We start from the raw sequence: 13,497 nt of genomic DNA, 5'->3' as shown, positions 1-13,497 counted from the left end.
GTCATGGTTTAAAAGAAATCGAGGGTAGGAAGTGTGTTTTGCACTGTTACCTTCATTGCAGCAGCTATTTCAGTTACTCTGAAAGAGTCTACAGAATGAATTAGTTTGCATTTTCTTATCCAACAGAAAGGAATAGTTTTTATTCCTGTCCACAACTGATTTGGGTCCTTGCAGCAACTGTATTTTCTTCTGTTCTGTACTCAAAAAATGTAGGACGGACAATAATAGTTTTTAATCTTCCTGCACATCTTGGAAATATTTGTTAAATTATTTTCTGCCAACCCACTTCTACTGAGAGCTTTCACATGGTTTGCAGTTAATGTAATCCTACATTTTAAAGAGGATGGATTACAGGGAATTATCCTCCTAGTTATACTGCAAGTGGTGAAAGGAACCTTTTTATTTTCCCTGATACACTTCTATTTCAGAGCAGGAGCCTGGAAACAGCTATGCCTTTATGGTCAGTTTGTGCCTTTGGTCACACCACCATTTGAATAACTAAGAGGAAGAGACAACTTTAAGGCGCCCTTATATTTTTCCCTTTTTTCCTTCATTTCAGAAGCAGTGAAAACATTTTTTTCCCCATAAACCTGCACTGATATTATCATGTGATTTACTTCCTCCTGCTGGATTTCATTTATTTTTTGACTGTAAGTTCATTCAGCCTGGCACTATAATATGCTGTGTTTATACAGAGATCAGATACAATGGGAACTCATTTTTAGCTGCTCCCATTTCACTTTGTTAACAAAAATAATTAGCAGCAATTTGCAATTCCCATCCTTGTCTATCTCCCTGTCATACATCAGAGGTAAGGGAAAGAGTCTGTTTCATTAGTTCTTCATTTGCTTTTGCTCCTTCTCCAACCCATACTCTTGGCGTCAAGGAGAGGAATAATGATGCCAAAGAGTTCCTCTCCTTGCTACACCTCTCTCAGCTTCAGGTAAATCACATGTGTAAATGTGGATTTCACTGCTTTGTGGAACTTTGTACTGTAAGGCACAGGTATTTGGTACCCTGTTCCATTTGCTGGCATGGAACAGTCTCTCAATGTTAAGACCCTTACTAAACATTTAGCATATGTCATGGCCAACACATCTTTGGCCAAATGACAAAGTAGCACTCTTTAACGTGAAGTAGAAGTAGTTGGTGAGAAGGATTCCTAGAGAAAGTTGCACAAATGCTTCCTTCCCAAAAAGCAAGAGTGGTCTTCATGCTCCTTTTTTCATGAAGAAAAGGGAGGAGTATTGGCACGTGCAGCCCTCTGCTTTTCCTCAGTTTAAGAGGTGTTACCATATTTCCTTTTGGCAAATATTTTTGTTTTGTCCTGCTTTCCTGACTTATGGCAAACACAGATTTTTCAGTGAAAATGAAAACACTGGCACATCACTGTCTACATTCTGGTTTCTTCAGTCAAGGAAGGTGGAAAACACATCTTTGCTGAACCTCGTGTAAGAATTAAAAAAACAAAGAACTCAGCCTCCAAGCCACACGAACAACATTTTGGACAATATGTATTAGCTCAAGAAGCTGTTCCAGAGGTTACACGAGCTTTGTAACCTACCAAACTTCACCATGAAACTGTATATCCAAACCACATGCAAAGGCCCTGGCTGTGTAGTAAGAAGTAATGGATTTTTGCACTGAGAAACATGGGATATTACCCAACTAATACAGGATATTGCCTAACTTCTTTTATAGAAATTATGGTACCAAAGATGAGACTAACGAAGTAATTGAAGATTGGCCTTCCAAACTTTGAAAGATTACACTCTTTTTCAAAATCTTTTGCAAAGGTCATTACATGGTAATCTGAAGCTGTTTCACTACTATTTTGACCAGTGTCTTCAGCCCTAAAAAACCAGACTGCTGCTCCAGTCAATAATTAGTCTCAGATAGTCATCTCAGATCTCATCAAAGTACAAGCTGATTTTTGTAGAACTGTTCAAGTTTTAAAATAGAGTAGTAGAGTGTGTTATCTAGGCCAACCTGTTGTGTTGTTAACATACCCACTTAAACCAAGCAATTCCATTTTGAAGAGAATCCCTATCATTTGCCATGGAAATAATTTCTAGTTCCTTAGGAAGATGACCTACTAGATTTGTTACAATTGAAAAAGACCCAAACTTATGCACTTGGTGTGCAACGTATTCCTAGGCATGCACTGCCACACAAGCAACTGCCAGCTTATTTTGTATGAAAGCATAAACTACACCAGACTGCTTGGAGGTAGCCAAAATAGGCATCAATTGATGTTTGTGCTCAGTAACCCACAAACTCAGCACGGTACTTAAAACACGGAGGTTGTGGGATCAATCCCCATATGGGCCATTTACTTAGGAGCTGGACTGGATGATCCTTGTGGACCCCTTCCAAGACAGGATATTCTGTCAATCTGTGAAACCCAGTAGAAATCAGTGTAAATTTACATTCAGAATTTGATGATTTCCAACAACTGCATCAACCAATGCCAATGTCAAAAGCTAAGAAAATAAGATTTCCTGGTCCATTGATCAAAGCTATTGTTAAAAAAAACCAAAAAAAAAAAGGCTATGCCTGGAATGTAAACAGCAAATCTTCCGTTGTGGAGTCCCATGTGTGCTACCTAAACATCATAGTGGCCACAAGCTCCCATTTTATTATTGCTCAAGTATAATATTTGACCTGAACAATTTGAGAGGGAATTAATATAACAGCTCTTTGGGCATATAGCAGAAGGAAATGCAGTTCATCTGTCAAAAAAACCAAAACACTACTCTGCACTTTCTTGCAACTTGGGGCAGAAGATGATGAACTGGCCATTTTCTGCCATAAGAATTTATCTCTTCACAAAATGACACATTCATACTGTATTTAAAGTGTATTATGGGTCAGGTTTTTTCTGCTTGAGAATTTTTGCATAAGTAATTATTTCTTGGAAGTTAGAGTTTAGTTGAAAGCCGCGTAGATGCAGGAAACAGAAAAACACTGTCTTGCTCACCTCCAGGTGATGTTCTTCAACTGTGCCAGAACTCTGTTTGTGCAGCTGCTGTACTGCTTTTAAAGTAGGTGAAGAATGAAATCCCTTCATGACTTATTAAGTTTGTTATTTTTTACCTCTGGGTCAAGCATATTTTTCTCTGGACTGATCTGGAGTAGATAATTCTAGGTTTTCTGCAGATTCTCAATGAACTGTTCCCACATACCACCAAGATGTTTTGCAAGTGATCTTTAATTAACAAAGAGACAGGAAACCCTGATAGATTCTCAAGTACAGTTCTCAGCATAGCTCACATGAGTATTTCTCAATCACCACATACTGGACCAGCCTTGAAGAAAAGCACTAAGCAGAGCTATTTTATAATGAATTGGCTACTTCCTGCCTCAGGGGAACACTGCAGTATCCTGAAGGTCTTACTGCCCATATAAATCATATTGTGTATATTGTGCCAGGTAATCAGGATGCAGAAGTCACTGCTTTGTTTTCCCTTTGGTTAATGAGTCTTATCCATTCAAGCAATTCTGCATTTCCAAGACCTGCCTGGAATCAGCCTGCAGAGGGGACCTACACATAGATATAGTACTTAGGGACATGGTTTAAGGGAGGACTTTGGTAGTATTAGGTTTATGACTGGACTTGTTGATCATAAAGGCCTTCTCCAACATAAATATTGTATGATCTGACTCAATTCAACCTGAAAGCTCCAAATGATTAAGTTTATATATGGGAGGTTGTGATAGACCAGTGCAAAATAGCAAATAGCAGAGACCAAAATCTGACCCACAACTCTTAAAGAAAGTATTTGAACCCTAAGAACCAGATGGATGATGTAGGTCCACAAGATTTTTACACCTATTTCTGCAGTAGTTGCTTTAATATTCTTTAATATTTTTATATTCTTTTCCATAAGACAGTTCTATTCCAGTAGTCAGGCACTCATGAACACTACATAATAAAGTTCCTAGGACTGAACACAGTGAATAAAGAAAACAGTTTCAGACTCACGAGGGATTATGATAGATAAATAAGGCAAAAATAAATTAAAGAACTCAAAAAAATTTTGAGTTTCTTTAAAACAAATAGTGCACAACAAATGAAATAAAAGAGAAAAGATTAAAAGATGAAATAAAAGATAAAAGCTGAAGTCAGAAAACATCAGGATTGGTATATTTTAAAAGTAGTCTTGCAGCCCAGGGGCTAAGGAATATTCCAGGCCATTCCTTGACAGTTGTAATGGGACAGTGGGAAGTGAAAACAAACCACTGCTGGAGGGCAGGAGAAACAGGACCAAGCATTTTGTGTTGCCTATGACATGAACCCCATGAGGAGCTGAATTTTTGAAGACTGCATTATCACTTTGCTTTTATTTCAAAATCACTTTTTCAGGTCTTGGAGAACATACAGAGGATTATCACATAATCTTCAATTTTCAAGTATGTAAAGCTGTTTCATGAACAAATTGCTCTACACTTGCTCCAAATTGACCTAAATTGTTATTACTCACCATGGAAATATTTCCAGTGGCTAGTTCTCCCCATCTATAGCTATTAGTCAAGGTGACATAGGAAGTGTTGAAATGGCAGATCTTGTTAGAACACTAATAAGAAAGAAGTTAATAATTCTGCAAGTTAACTTTACGACCAATTAATCATACAGTGTGATGAGTGCTGGAGGCATTCTATTCCAGATGCATATCCTAATTTACCTGCACTAAAGCACACCCCAGGAAGACAGCTTTGTGGTTGAAATATTAAGCATGCAGAGCTAAAAGGAAGTCGCTTTTGGGCTAACAAGAATTCAGGCAATGAAATAAAAGCTTTTGCATTTCAGGGGTGTTATACAATGCAGAGAACTCTTACCTCCATGGGAAAGGCCTTAAAATTAACTGTGTGTTCAGAACCACGCTGGTTTTCTCTCCCCCAGTGAAATCGAACATCGTGCAGTTCAAACTCATGTCCCCGAGGTAATGGCCCCCCTATTAACACTGGGAAAGAAGATAAGTGGTGAAGAACTTGCCTTTCAAAGCAGACAAGCCACTGAATATATTCTTCAAATACAACAAGGAGTCTGTGGCAATCTTCTATACTCTTAGTGGTACCAGAGAGGAGAAGAGTTAAGTTGAGAGACTTGTCACCTTTACTTCTGAAGAACCTTGCAGGTACAGAACATGAATTGAGGCAGTTACGAAAAACAGCAAAACTCCTGTCATATTGAACTCTTGGTTTTATGATGCAGAACACCAAATAAAAGCATTGTACCTTTACCAGTCAGAAGAGGGAATGTTTATTTGTCTTACCAAGACATCAACTGTGTGCTCTAAACAGGTGGCAGGGGTTCTGAATTGAACTGGGAAGTAACCTCCAAGCTGTCCAAATGTTTAATTTCCATCACCTATATTTACTATGGGTCACAGAAACAGATAGAAAACTTCTGATTGCAAATATTTTGTTAGGTAAAGGTGTTCCCTCATATACCACCTGTCAGGCTTCTGAGATACTGAACGCCTCCACACTGAAATATAATCAAACCTACACACTGAAGCAAAACCAGAATACTTCATTTACTTAAATACAGTTTCTAGGCAGCCATGGGTTTTCCTTACTCCAGTTTTTTAAACATCTGGAATTTCTTAAAAGCATCTGTCCACAATCACAACACGTGCACAAAAAAATGTATCTAGCTGCTCAGTACTTTTGCATTAATAGAGACTTCCACCAGAAGCAGTAAAAGCAAGCAATTGTGAGGCCCAATCTGCTCTGGAATTAATCAATGGAAGCATTTTGCCCAGGGATTTCTGAATCTGCTTTAGATCAAATATTACATCATAAGCTGGAGGTAACTTCCCACTAAAATCATTGAATATTGGCTTCCAGGCAGGGCTGAGTTTAATTTAAGGGCATTCACAGTCTTCCCCAGAACCCATTAAATTCTAGCTTACATTTCATAGACTTGGAATTAATCTTTTACAATCGCTGATAATTGATAAGGATTATTAACTGCATGAAATATAGCCTCAGGGAATTAGTTCCAAAATATATAGCTATTTTGACACACAAACTATACCACCTGAGCTTAGAGCACAAGAGGTGGTGTAATACTAAAACATAAGATAGCAATTGAATCATATTACAATTGTACAAACACAAAACCAAAGGTATGAAATTGTAAAAAAAATTGAAATAAAATGGATCAATTTTGTTTTTCCTAAGCTGGAGGGAAAAAAGTCAAATATTCCAGTTAATCCTCCTTTAATAATTCATCACAACTTATCTAACAGCCATTAATTAGAGTTTCTAAAATGAAATGTCCTAAATATAGTTATAGATTCAGATTTTCTCCTTAACCTTGCTTTATCTATATTCTGTCTATAGCCATATCCCCTAGAGGGAAAATCTACAAATCCAGTGAATGCTCAAGGAAACAACCAATTGAAATATTTAAGAAATCTGGACAAACAAAAAGAATAATGATACTCAATTAGTGCTTAATTAGGACAGTATAATCATCATCATCTCAATTAGGATAATTGAGTGTTTTCTCTGTTTTAAAACATTACTCTGAGAAAAACTGTTACTAAAACAAATGTTGTCTATATGATGCAGTTCTGGATCTCCAGGAGCTTCAAAGAGTTTATTTCCAAGGATTCAGTTAGGAGACTGATGCCATGATAAAACTATTTCATAGTTGGTCATGGCTCTTCCACCTAATGCACAACACATGTTCCACTATCAAAATGAAAGCAGCTATGAAAATGTTTGCAATTAAATAATGAGAAGGATTTTGAAATTTCATATGGACTGCGTGTCTTGAATTAAAAGATAAAAACACTCACCAGTAATGACAAATTTATTTTTAATATGTATCTTAATCAGTTTACTTTTTTCCATAAAGAACTTTGACTGCTAACATTACAGTAGATGAGGATCTCTTGCACATTAATTGGACAGAATTTCAAAAGCACCCAGTGCTCAATAGTTCCCAACAAAATAATCCAGCTAAATGGATTTGTCATCAGAGACCTCCTGTGAGGAAAAGAAACTGCAGGAGTTTCTGCAATCCCTGAAAAATGGCCAGAATAGTAGGCCAGGTTCAGTCACAGCTTATTAACTCTCTTCTCCTCTTGGTAGGTTTAATAAATGTTGTCCTCTCCCTCCCAAATTATTCCCAGTTTACAAAGGGAAAATGGCAAATTACATAACATTAAATTTAACAAAAATCTGAAACTAAACCAAGAGTTCCTAAATCATAATTCTATACTTCAGTCATAAACTTTTTTCTCTATTTTACATTTTCTTATAATTCAAGACTCCTCTGTCTGGCATCACATTGCATTCAAGTATAAAAAACTCTTTCCTTTTTTTCTAATTCTCTTAATGGTTTTGCAAAGGCATTTAGGTGTGTTGGTCTCATCTTATTAATCACTACTAAATTAGAAAGTGCCCTTGGAAAAGGTAGCATGGAAGGAGTTGTATTTTGGCATACGAATGATGAGGTCACTCGTGGTCACTCTCACTTCCTCCACAGGAGAATTCAAGAATTCCTGATCCTGCAGGGAGAACCTTATCCCTTGGGAAAAGAACTCTGCTTCTGATGAAGGCAGTAAAACTGACTGGAAGTATAACATTTCTCTTTTATTGCAAATCTGCAAAATTCCATGGAAAGAAACGCTCCGTGTTGCAAAAATACATCGAAATTATCATAGAAATAAAATTCTAAATAAAAACATCATTATTAAGATAACAAACCCTTCCTTTTTAAAAAACTGTGTAAAAACTGAACTGACTCCCTCACTTAGCACAGCTGCAGTTCCCAATACTACTGATTTCTCAGAAGGAAACAGAAGTTGGAATGTCTCATGGTTTGACAATGTCCAGCTGTTTAAATGCCCCCAAAGGGCTGTTACTAGCTAAGACTGGTTGGAATAACATGGAGGCTCTTCCAAAAACATGGCAAGAACTACTGCAGTGCTGGAAAGCAAAGTGGACTTTTTTCCTCCCTACTCTCTTGCCATCTTTATCCAGATGAAAGGTCTGGATAAGATTGCAACTTCACGTATGTTTGGAATTGTTTCCTTTATTATTTTCTCCTAATCGAATTTGATGAGTGACACTAAAAATGTCGTCCTTTAAGAAATGAGAACTGCCTTCTACTTGGTCCTCATCAATATTGTGAGCATGTATAACTGGTGTATCTATCTTAAGCTGTCCAAGTTGTAGGTAGTATTTAGAATGCACTCAAGTTAATGGGAAAAAGACTTTTAACTTACGTGGTCTTTGAACCATGAACAAATCTTGCCAGCTGTACAGAGCAGTTTGGCACTACACTGTCTTAGCAATGGTCTGTACTGCTTCTGAGTGCAGACAGCTGTTAATGCCAGTGGATTGGAAACCACCACCACCACAAGAGGAAATTCTGGACCTGCTTTGAAGCAATCTCACTGACCATCCCAGCCTGGCATCAAAATCTGCAACTCCCATTGCAACACTTGCTCCTCTTCCTACCAAAGTCAACATCATAGTCTGGGCATAGTCCATGCGGAATGGGCACAACTGCTCTCAGCTGGGAAAGGCTGCTTTTCCTAAGCTCCGGGACATGAGTGCAGTGAGTCTTCAGGCAACACAAGCTTTAGCCGGGAAAATCAAGGCCGTGTCTCAGCATACCTGATTTTGACTTCAGGGCAATCTGAATGGAATGCCCATCGTTGATCACTTCGCAGTCACGACACACCACGTAGTTCGGTGACAAACGCACTTCCAGGAGCGAGGGGTCATATTTAGCTTCTCTTGAGTTCAAGTTAATGGGCGACTGGTACTCCCCGTTAGCATCGGGGAAAATCAGCCCCCACTCCACTCCTGAAGCATAAGGGAAGAGCGGTCAGGGGGGACCCGGCACCCCGCGCTGCGGGTCAGACAGACGCTGTCCCCGGGCAGGGAAGGGGCAGCCCGGCCGGACCCCGCGGCTCCGCGGCCGCCGCCCCGCGCTGCGCTCCCGCCGCCGGGGATGGACCTGCTGCGGGACGGCGCTTGTGCGCTCCCGGCGCCGCGGGACGGCCGGGGAGCGAACCCCGCCGTGCCCCGCCACTGGAATTCCCACACCGCCTCCTCTTCCCCCGGCAGCGGACAAAGTTTCTCCCCGACGGAATCGCCACCCGCTCCTCACCTTCCTCGTAGCCCCACTCCGGAGGCTCCTCCCGGCGCGGCAGGGGCTCGGCGCCCTCGATCAGGCTCCTGTCAGCCATGGGCGGGCTGTGGGGAGTGCGAGCGTGTGCGGGGCGAGCCTGGCTGGCGGCGCTCGGCTCCGCGCCCGGACCTCCCCCCGCCCTCCGCCCCCGCCCGCGGGTGGCGGCGAGCGCCGGGCAGGGGCCGGGCCGGGGCGGCCGCCGGGCAGCGCCGGGAGCCGGTCGCTGTCCCAGCGGCGCGACGCCGCACGGCGAGCTAGAGGTGAGGTGGCAGCGGGCGTTCCCGGCGGGACGCTGCTCCTGAGTCTCCCTGCGTCTTCCTCGCCGTCCTCCGCAGGCTGCTTCCCTAGCCCGGGTGGGTGCGTGCGTCCACAGCTCCCGCTGCCTCTCCAGCTGGGCACAGGCGCTCGGTGCACCCGGGGACACCCAGGGAGAGCGGCTTTAACAAGGCGAAGGGCAAAGCCGGGACATGTCGGGGACTACCTGACTGGAACGCAGTTTGGCATTGGGTGGATGGGTCCCACCCACTGTGGGTCCTGGTGGGCATCAAGTCAGACATGAGCCAGCAGTGTGCCCTTGATGCAACAAAGGTGAACTACACCTTGGGCTGCATTAGGCAAAGCAATTCTGACAAGTCAAGGGAGGTGATCCTGTCTCTGTGATCAGCACTGGTGAGGACGCACCTGGGGTGCTGGGTTCAGATCTGGGCTGCTCCAGTACAGAGAGACATGAACATACTGGAGAGAGTCATGCCCATGGTTAAGGTGCTGGGCCATCTCTCCTATGAGAAAAGGCTGAGAGAGCTGGGACTGTTCAGCTTAGAGAAGGGCAGGCTCAATGGGATCTCACGGATGTGTGCAAATTCCCAAAGGGGGAATGCAAAGAGGCTGCAGCCAGGCTCTTTTCAGTGGGACCCAGTAACAAGACCAGTGATGATGGGCACAAATTGAAACACGTGAGGTTTTTTTTGAACATCAGGAAACAATTTTAACTGTGAGAATGACTAAGCCCTGGCACAGGTTGCCCCAGGAGGTTGAGGAGTCTCCATCCATGAAGGTTTTAATGTGAACACAGTCCTTGTTGTGGGCAGCCCTCCTTGAGCAGGTGATTTGGACAAGATGATGTCCAGAAGTTCCTTCCAACATCAGCTGTTCTGTGACTCTGTCTTTACTCCTCACTACTTGAGCTCCGTGTCCTTTCTGTGGAGGAACAGAAACCCTCAGTGAGGATAAGGAAACCACTGAATAAGGAAGGGAGCCCACTTCTGCCCTTTCTGTCCTAAAGGAAGAAGTGTGGCATCAATTCCTATTGCAAATTATTAAAAAATGGAAGGTTTGAGGAAGTTCTCTCCCCAAGATGAAGATGCCTCAGTTCAAGGTTATGAAAGGATTCTTCATTCTCCTTTGAAAACAGCCGTGTATGGAACTAGAGAATATTCATTCTGTCATGGGAAAAAAGGACAGAAGGGACCTCTGTTATAGAGATCTCTTCTAGGCAGTGGCCCAAAAACTTGCATCAGTGACAGGAAGGGAAATGGGAATGTAGTACTGACAGTCTGCCATCCCTGACAGCAATCAGAAAATGCAACAGAGGCAGTGAAATAGCATTGCTAAAATTGTAAGAAGTGCCCTTTGCTTACCATCCTAGTCCACTTAAAGACAGTGACCAGACCTCCCTGAATTCTGGTATCCCAAGATGATAACGTCTTGATCTGTGCTGTTGATCCACAAGGTTTGGTCTCAGTGTGGAGCTCATTGTGCTTCAGTGATCCCCAACTCAGCAGCAGTACCTCTGATTCCTGTGCAGCACTGACAGGGGAGCAGATATTATCATCTGTGTGAGTGTGAGATGAAAAAAGGACTGAGATGAAACTTCATTAATGAAGCAAGAGAGTACTGGTTCTTGAGCTGCATGCAAGGTGAAAAGAAAATAGGGCAAAAGAAGTAGAGTTTACAGGGTAGGGTTTTTTCAAGAGCAGAGAAGAACTCAGATTTCCTTCTGCAGTATCAAACTACCCAAATTACAACATGATGCAGTTTATTGAGGAAAAAACCCAAACAGACATTTTTCATATATTGAACACCTGACATCAGTATAAAGGGAAAACTCGGAAATTTTTAACAAGCATTTTAGTCACATGAGATATCATGTTGTATATGCATACCCATCTCCCATAGCCAACTGGCTTTATTAAGTTTTATAATCTACCCACTTCTAAAACACACACCAGCTGCTTCCATTAATGTAGATTCCTTTGAATCATTGTTCAACCACATGGGGAAAAAAACAAACATTACCCTAAATCATCACCTGTTCTAGCCCATCTGAGTGGAAATTCATTTTCTTCTAAAAAAGCAGTCTTATATTTTGGAAATGAACCAAACAGTCCTAGGAGGCTGGGTTCATCCCCTTAGTCCTTGAAATACAGTATTTCATTCATTCATGCTCTCTATTAAGTCCTTTCCTGCAGTAACCTTCCTGTGGGATGTTTGTTCTAGAATTTCATGCTTATGAGGGGCAACTTTATCAGACCTGTGAGTTCCTGTCCTGCAATAAATACTTTTCATGGCTTTGCCATATATTTGTTGCCCTTCCTTTTAACCTTTCATTTCCATATCCCTCTGCAAAATTAGGCATAGCAGGTAAATCCTTACTGAAAAATTGACATTTCTTTATTCCCATATGTCTGCTGAGTAGTTTTTGTGCAAATATCCCATTTCTTCCTTAGTATCTGTCAGGCACAGATGAGAGAATCAACTGATTAGGTTCCATTGAAGATTCCTGGGACTTCTTTAATGGTGAGGTATGTAAGTAACAAAGGGGTTTGCTTCTCCACAAGGAAATGGAGCATGGGACTGAGCCCTCACATTAAACTCCAATGACAAACGTGGATATTGACCTTACAAAAATGGATAAAGATGGATGTGGATATTGACCTCTGCACAAACCAACTCATTTGTTTACAGACCCAGCTTCAAGTAAAAGGGCTGAAACAATCAGATGGAGATAGTGGCATGAGCTAAGGTTTGTTCAAGATCGGTGGGATTTGATCTCCTTTAATGATATAAGCAAACATAAAATTGTTTAAGTTTGGGTAGAAACTCTCAATAGTTGAATTTACAATGAAAAGATGTTAAATATATAACTATTATACATAAAAGTGCACTCTTATTCTGTAAAGTGGATTGCCCATGATGTTTGCTACATTGGCAAAACACACTGAAAAATCTATTGACAGGCATAGTTATGGCCCCCAAGCTAATTTTAAATTGTTGAGCAAAAAGTAGGCGAAGCTCAGCCAACACGAGCTCCATAAGTGACGTAAGACCTCATCAACAGAAGCAGGAGCAGGACATCTCTCTCCTGAATCCTGGCTCACCCTTTGATTCTGTGGAACATGCTGACTTCTTGTTTAACTGGGATTAATGATCACACCCTTTGATAGTACCAGGAATAAAAAGCTCAGGCACAGATCCAGGGCTTAATAGTTCCTCTTTGAACTCACACAACAGTAGTTCAGAAGCAGTGTAGTCTCTGACATTCCTTTTGTCAAACAAGAAATGGCATTTTGAAACATGGTTAGTATAATACTTAATCCTGGTGAGACCCCCCAAGCAACTATTCTTCTGTTTTCTATATCTAGATATACTTTTTTGTTCTGCATGATTTTTAGTTTTTTCAGAAAATATATCTTCCCCAAACACCTTAAAAAGTATATACTGGGAAAACTGGGCCTGAACTAATATTCTCCATCTGAATGCTGAAAAATTTGTATGTGACAATTCTCATTAATGACTAGCAACATTTCTTAAGAGGTTACATGTCCACAACTTTACTTACCACTTTCACCACTCTGAAAAGGGAGAGTCCAGTGCAGAGAACTGTACAGGTTACTAACAAATCTATAGGAAAAAAGAAATTACATACAAGTTATTTTAGACTATACATTCCTACCTGCATGATTCTTTGCAGCCACAGAACTGACAGTTATTTCCTTGGTGCAAGGGATGAGAAATTCAGACTCTGAGATGACCATATTTCCTGTATTATCCACTTTTTCTTTATGACATTGCTGCCAACATAGAGTAGGTGAGGGCATGAAGGATTTAATATTTTGATAAGGAGGGAATTGTTCTATGGCTTAGTAGAGCATTCGATTTGGGGTAATTTAGAGTCTGTTTATGCTTCTGCAAGCCAGATCTCCGTTCTTGCCAAGGTTTCCTGAAAGAAAAGGCAATGTCCATACAGCAAGACAAGCAGCTGAAGGCGCCTGGAGCATCTAGTTTTTCCAGTGAATAGGGCTTCCTATTTTTCTTCCTGTGTTGACTATGAGGTTGAC

The 13,497-nt window shown here is 41.2% G+C and overlaps 1 protein-coding gene across 1 annotated transcript in view; it reads right to left on the bottom strand.

Moving 5' to 3' along the window:
* CA8 (carbonic anhydrase 8) overlaps nucleotides 1–9,218 on the bottom strand; it is a gene marked incomplete at its 5' end in the record, with an annotated part of 49,813 nt that extends 40,595 nt beyond the window's left edge. The window contains 3 exons of the mRNA XM_084226484.1: nucleotides 4,840–4,964; nucleotides 8,641–8,832; nucleotides 9,140–9,218. Coding sequence (XP_084082610.1) covers nucleotides 4,840–4,964; nucleotides 8,641–8,832; nucleotides 9,140–9,218 — 396 coding nt within the window. The remainder of the gene's footprint in view (nucleotides 1–4,839; nucleotides 4,965–8,640; nucleotides 8,833–9,139) is intronic.
* Nucleotides 9,219–13,497: the final 4,279 nt, after the last annotated feature.

The sequence above is a fragment of the Fringilla coelebs genome, assembly GCF_963513975.1.
Source record: "Fringilla coelebs genome assembly, chromosome: 1".
Classification (NCBI taxonomy): domain Eukaryota; kingdom Metazoa; phylum Chordata; class Aves; order Passeriformes; family Fringillidae; genus Fringilla; species Fringilla coelebs.
Note: the sequence above shows the minus strand (reverse complement) of the source record. Positions and strands in the feature narration are given on the sequence as shown.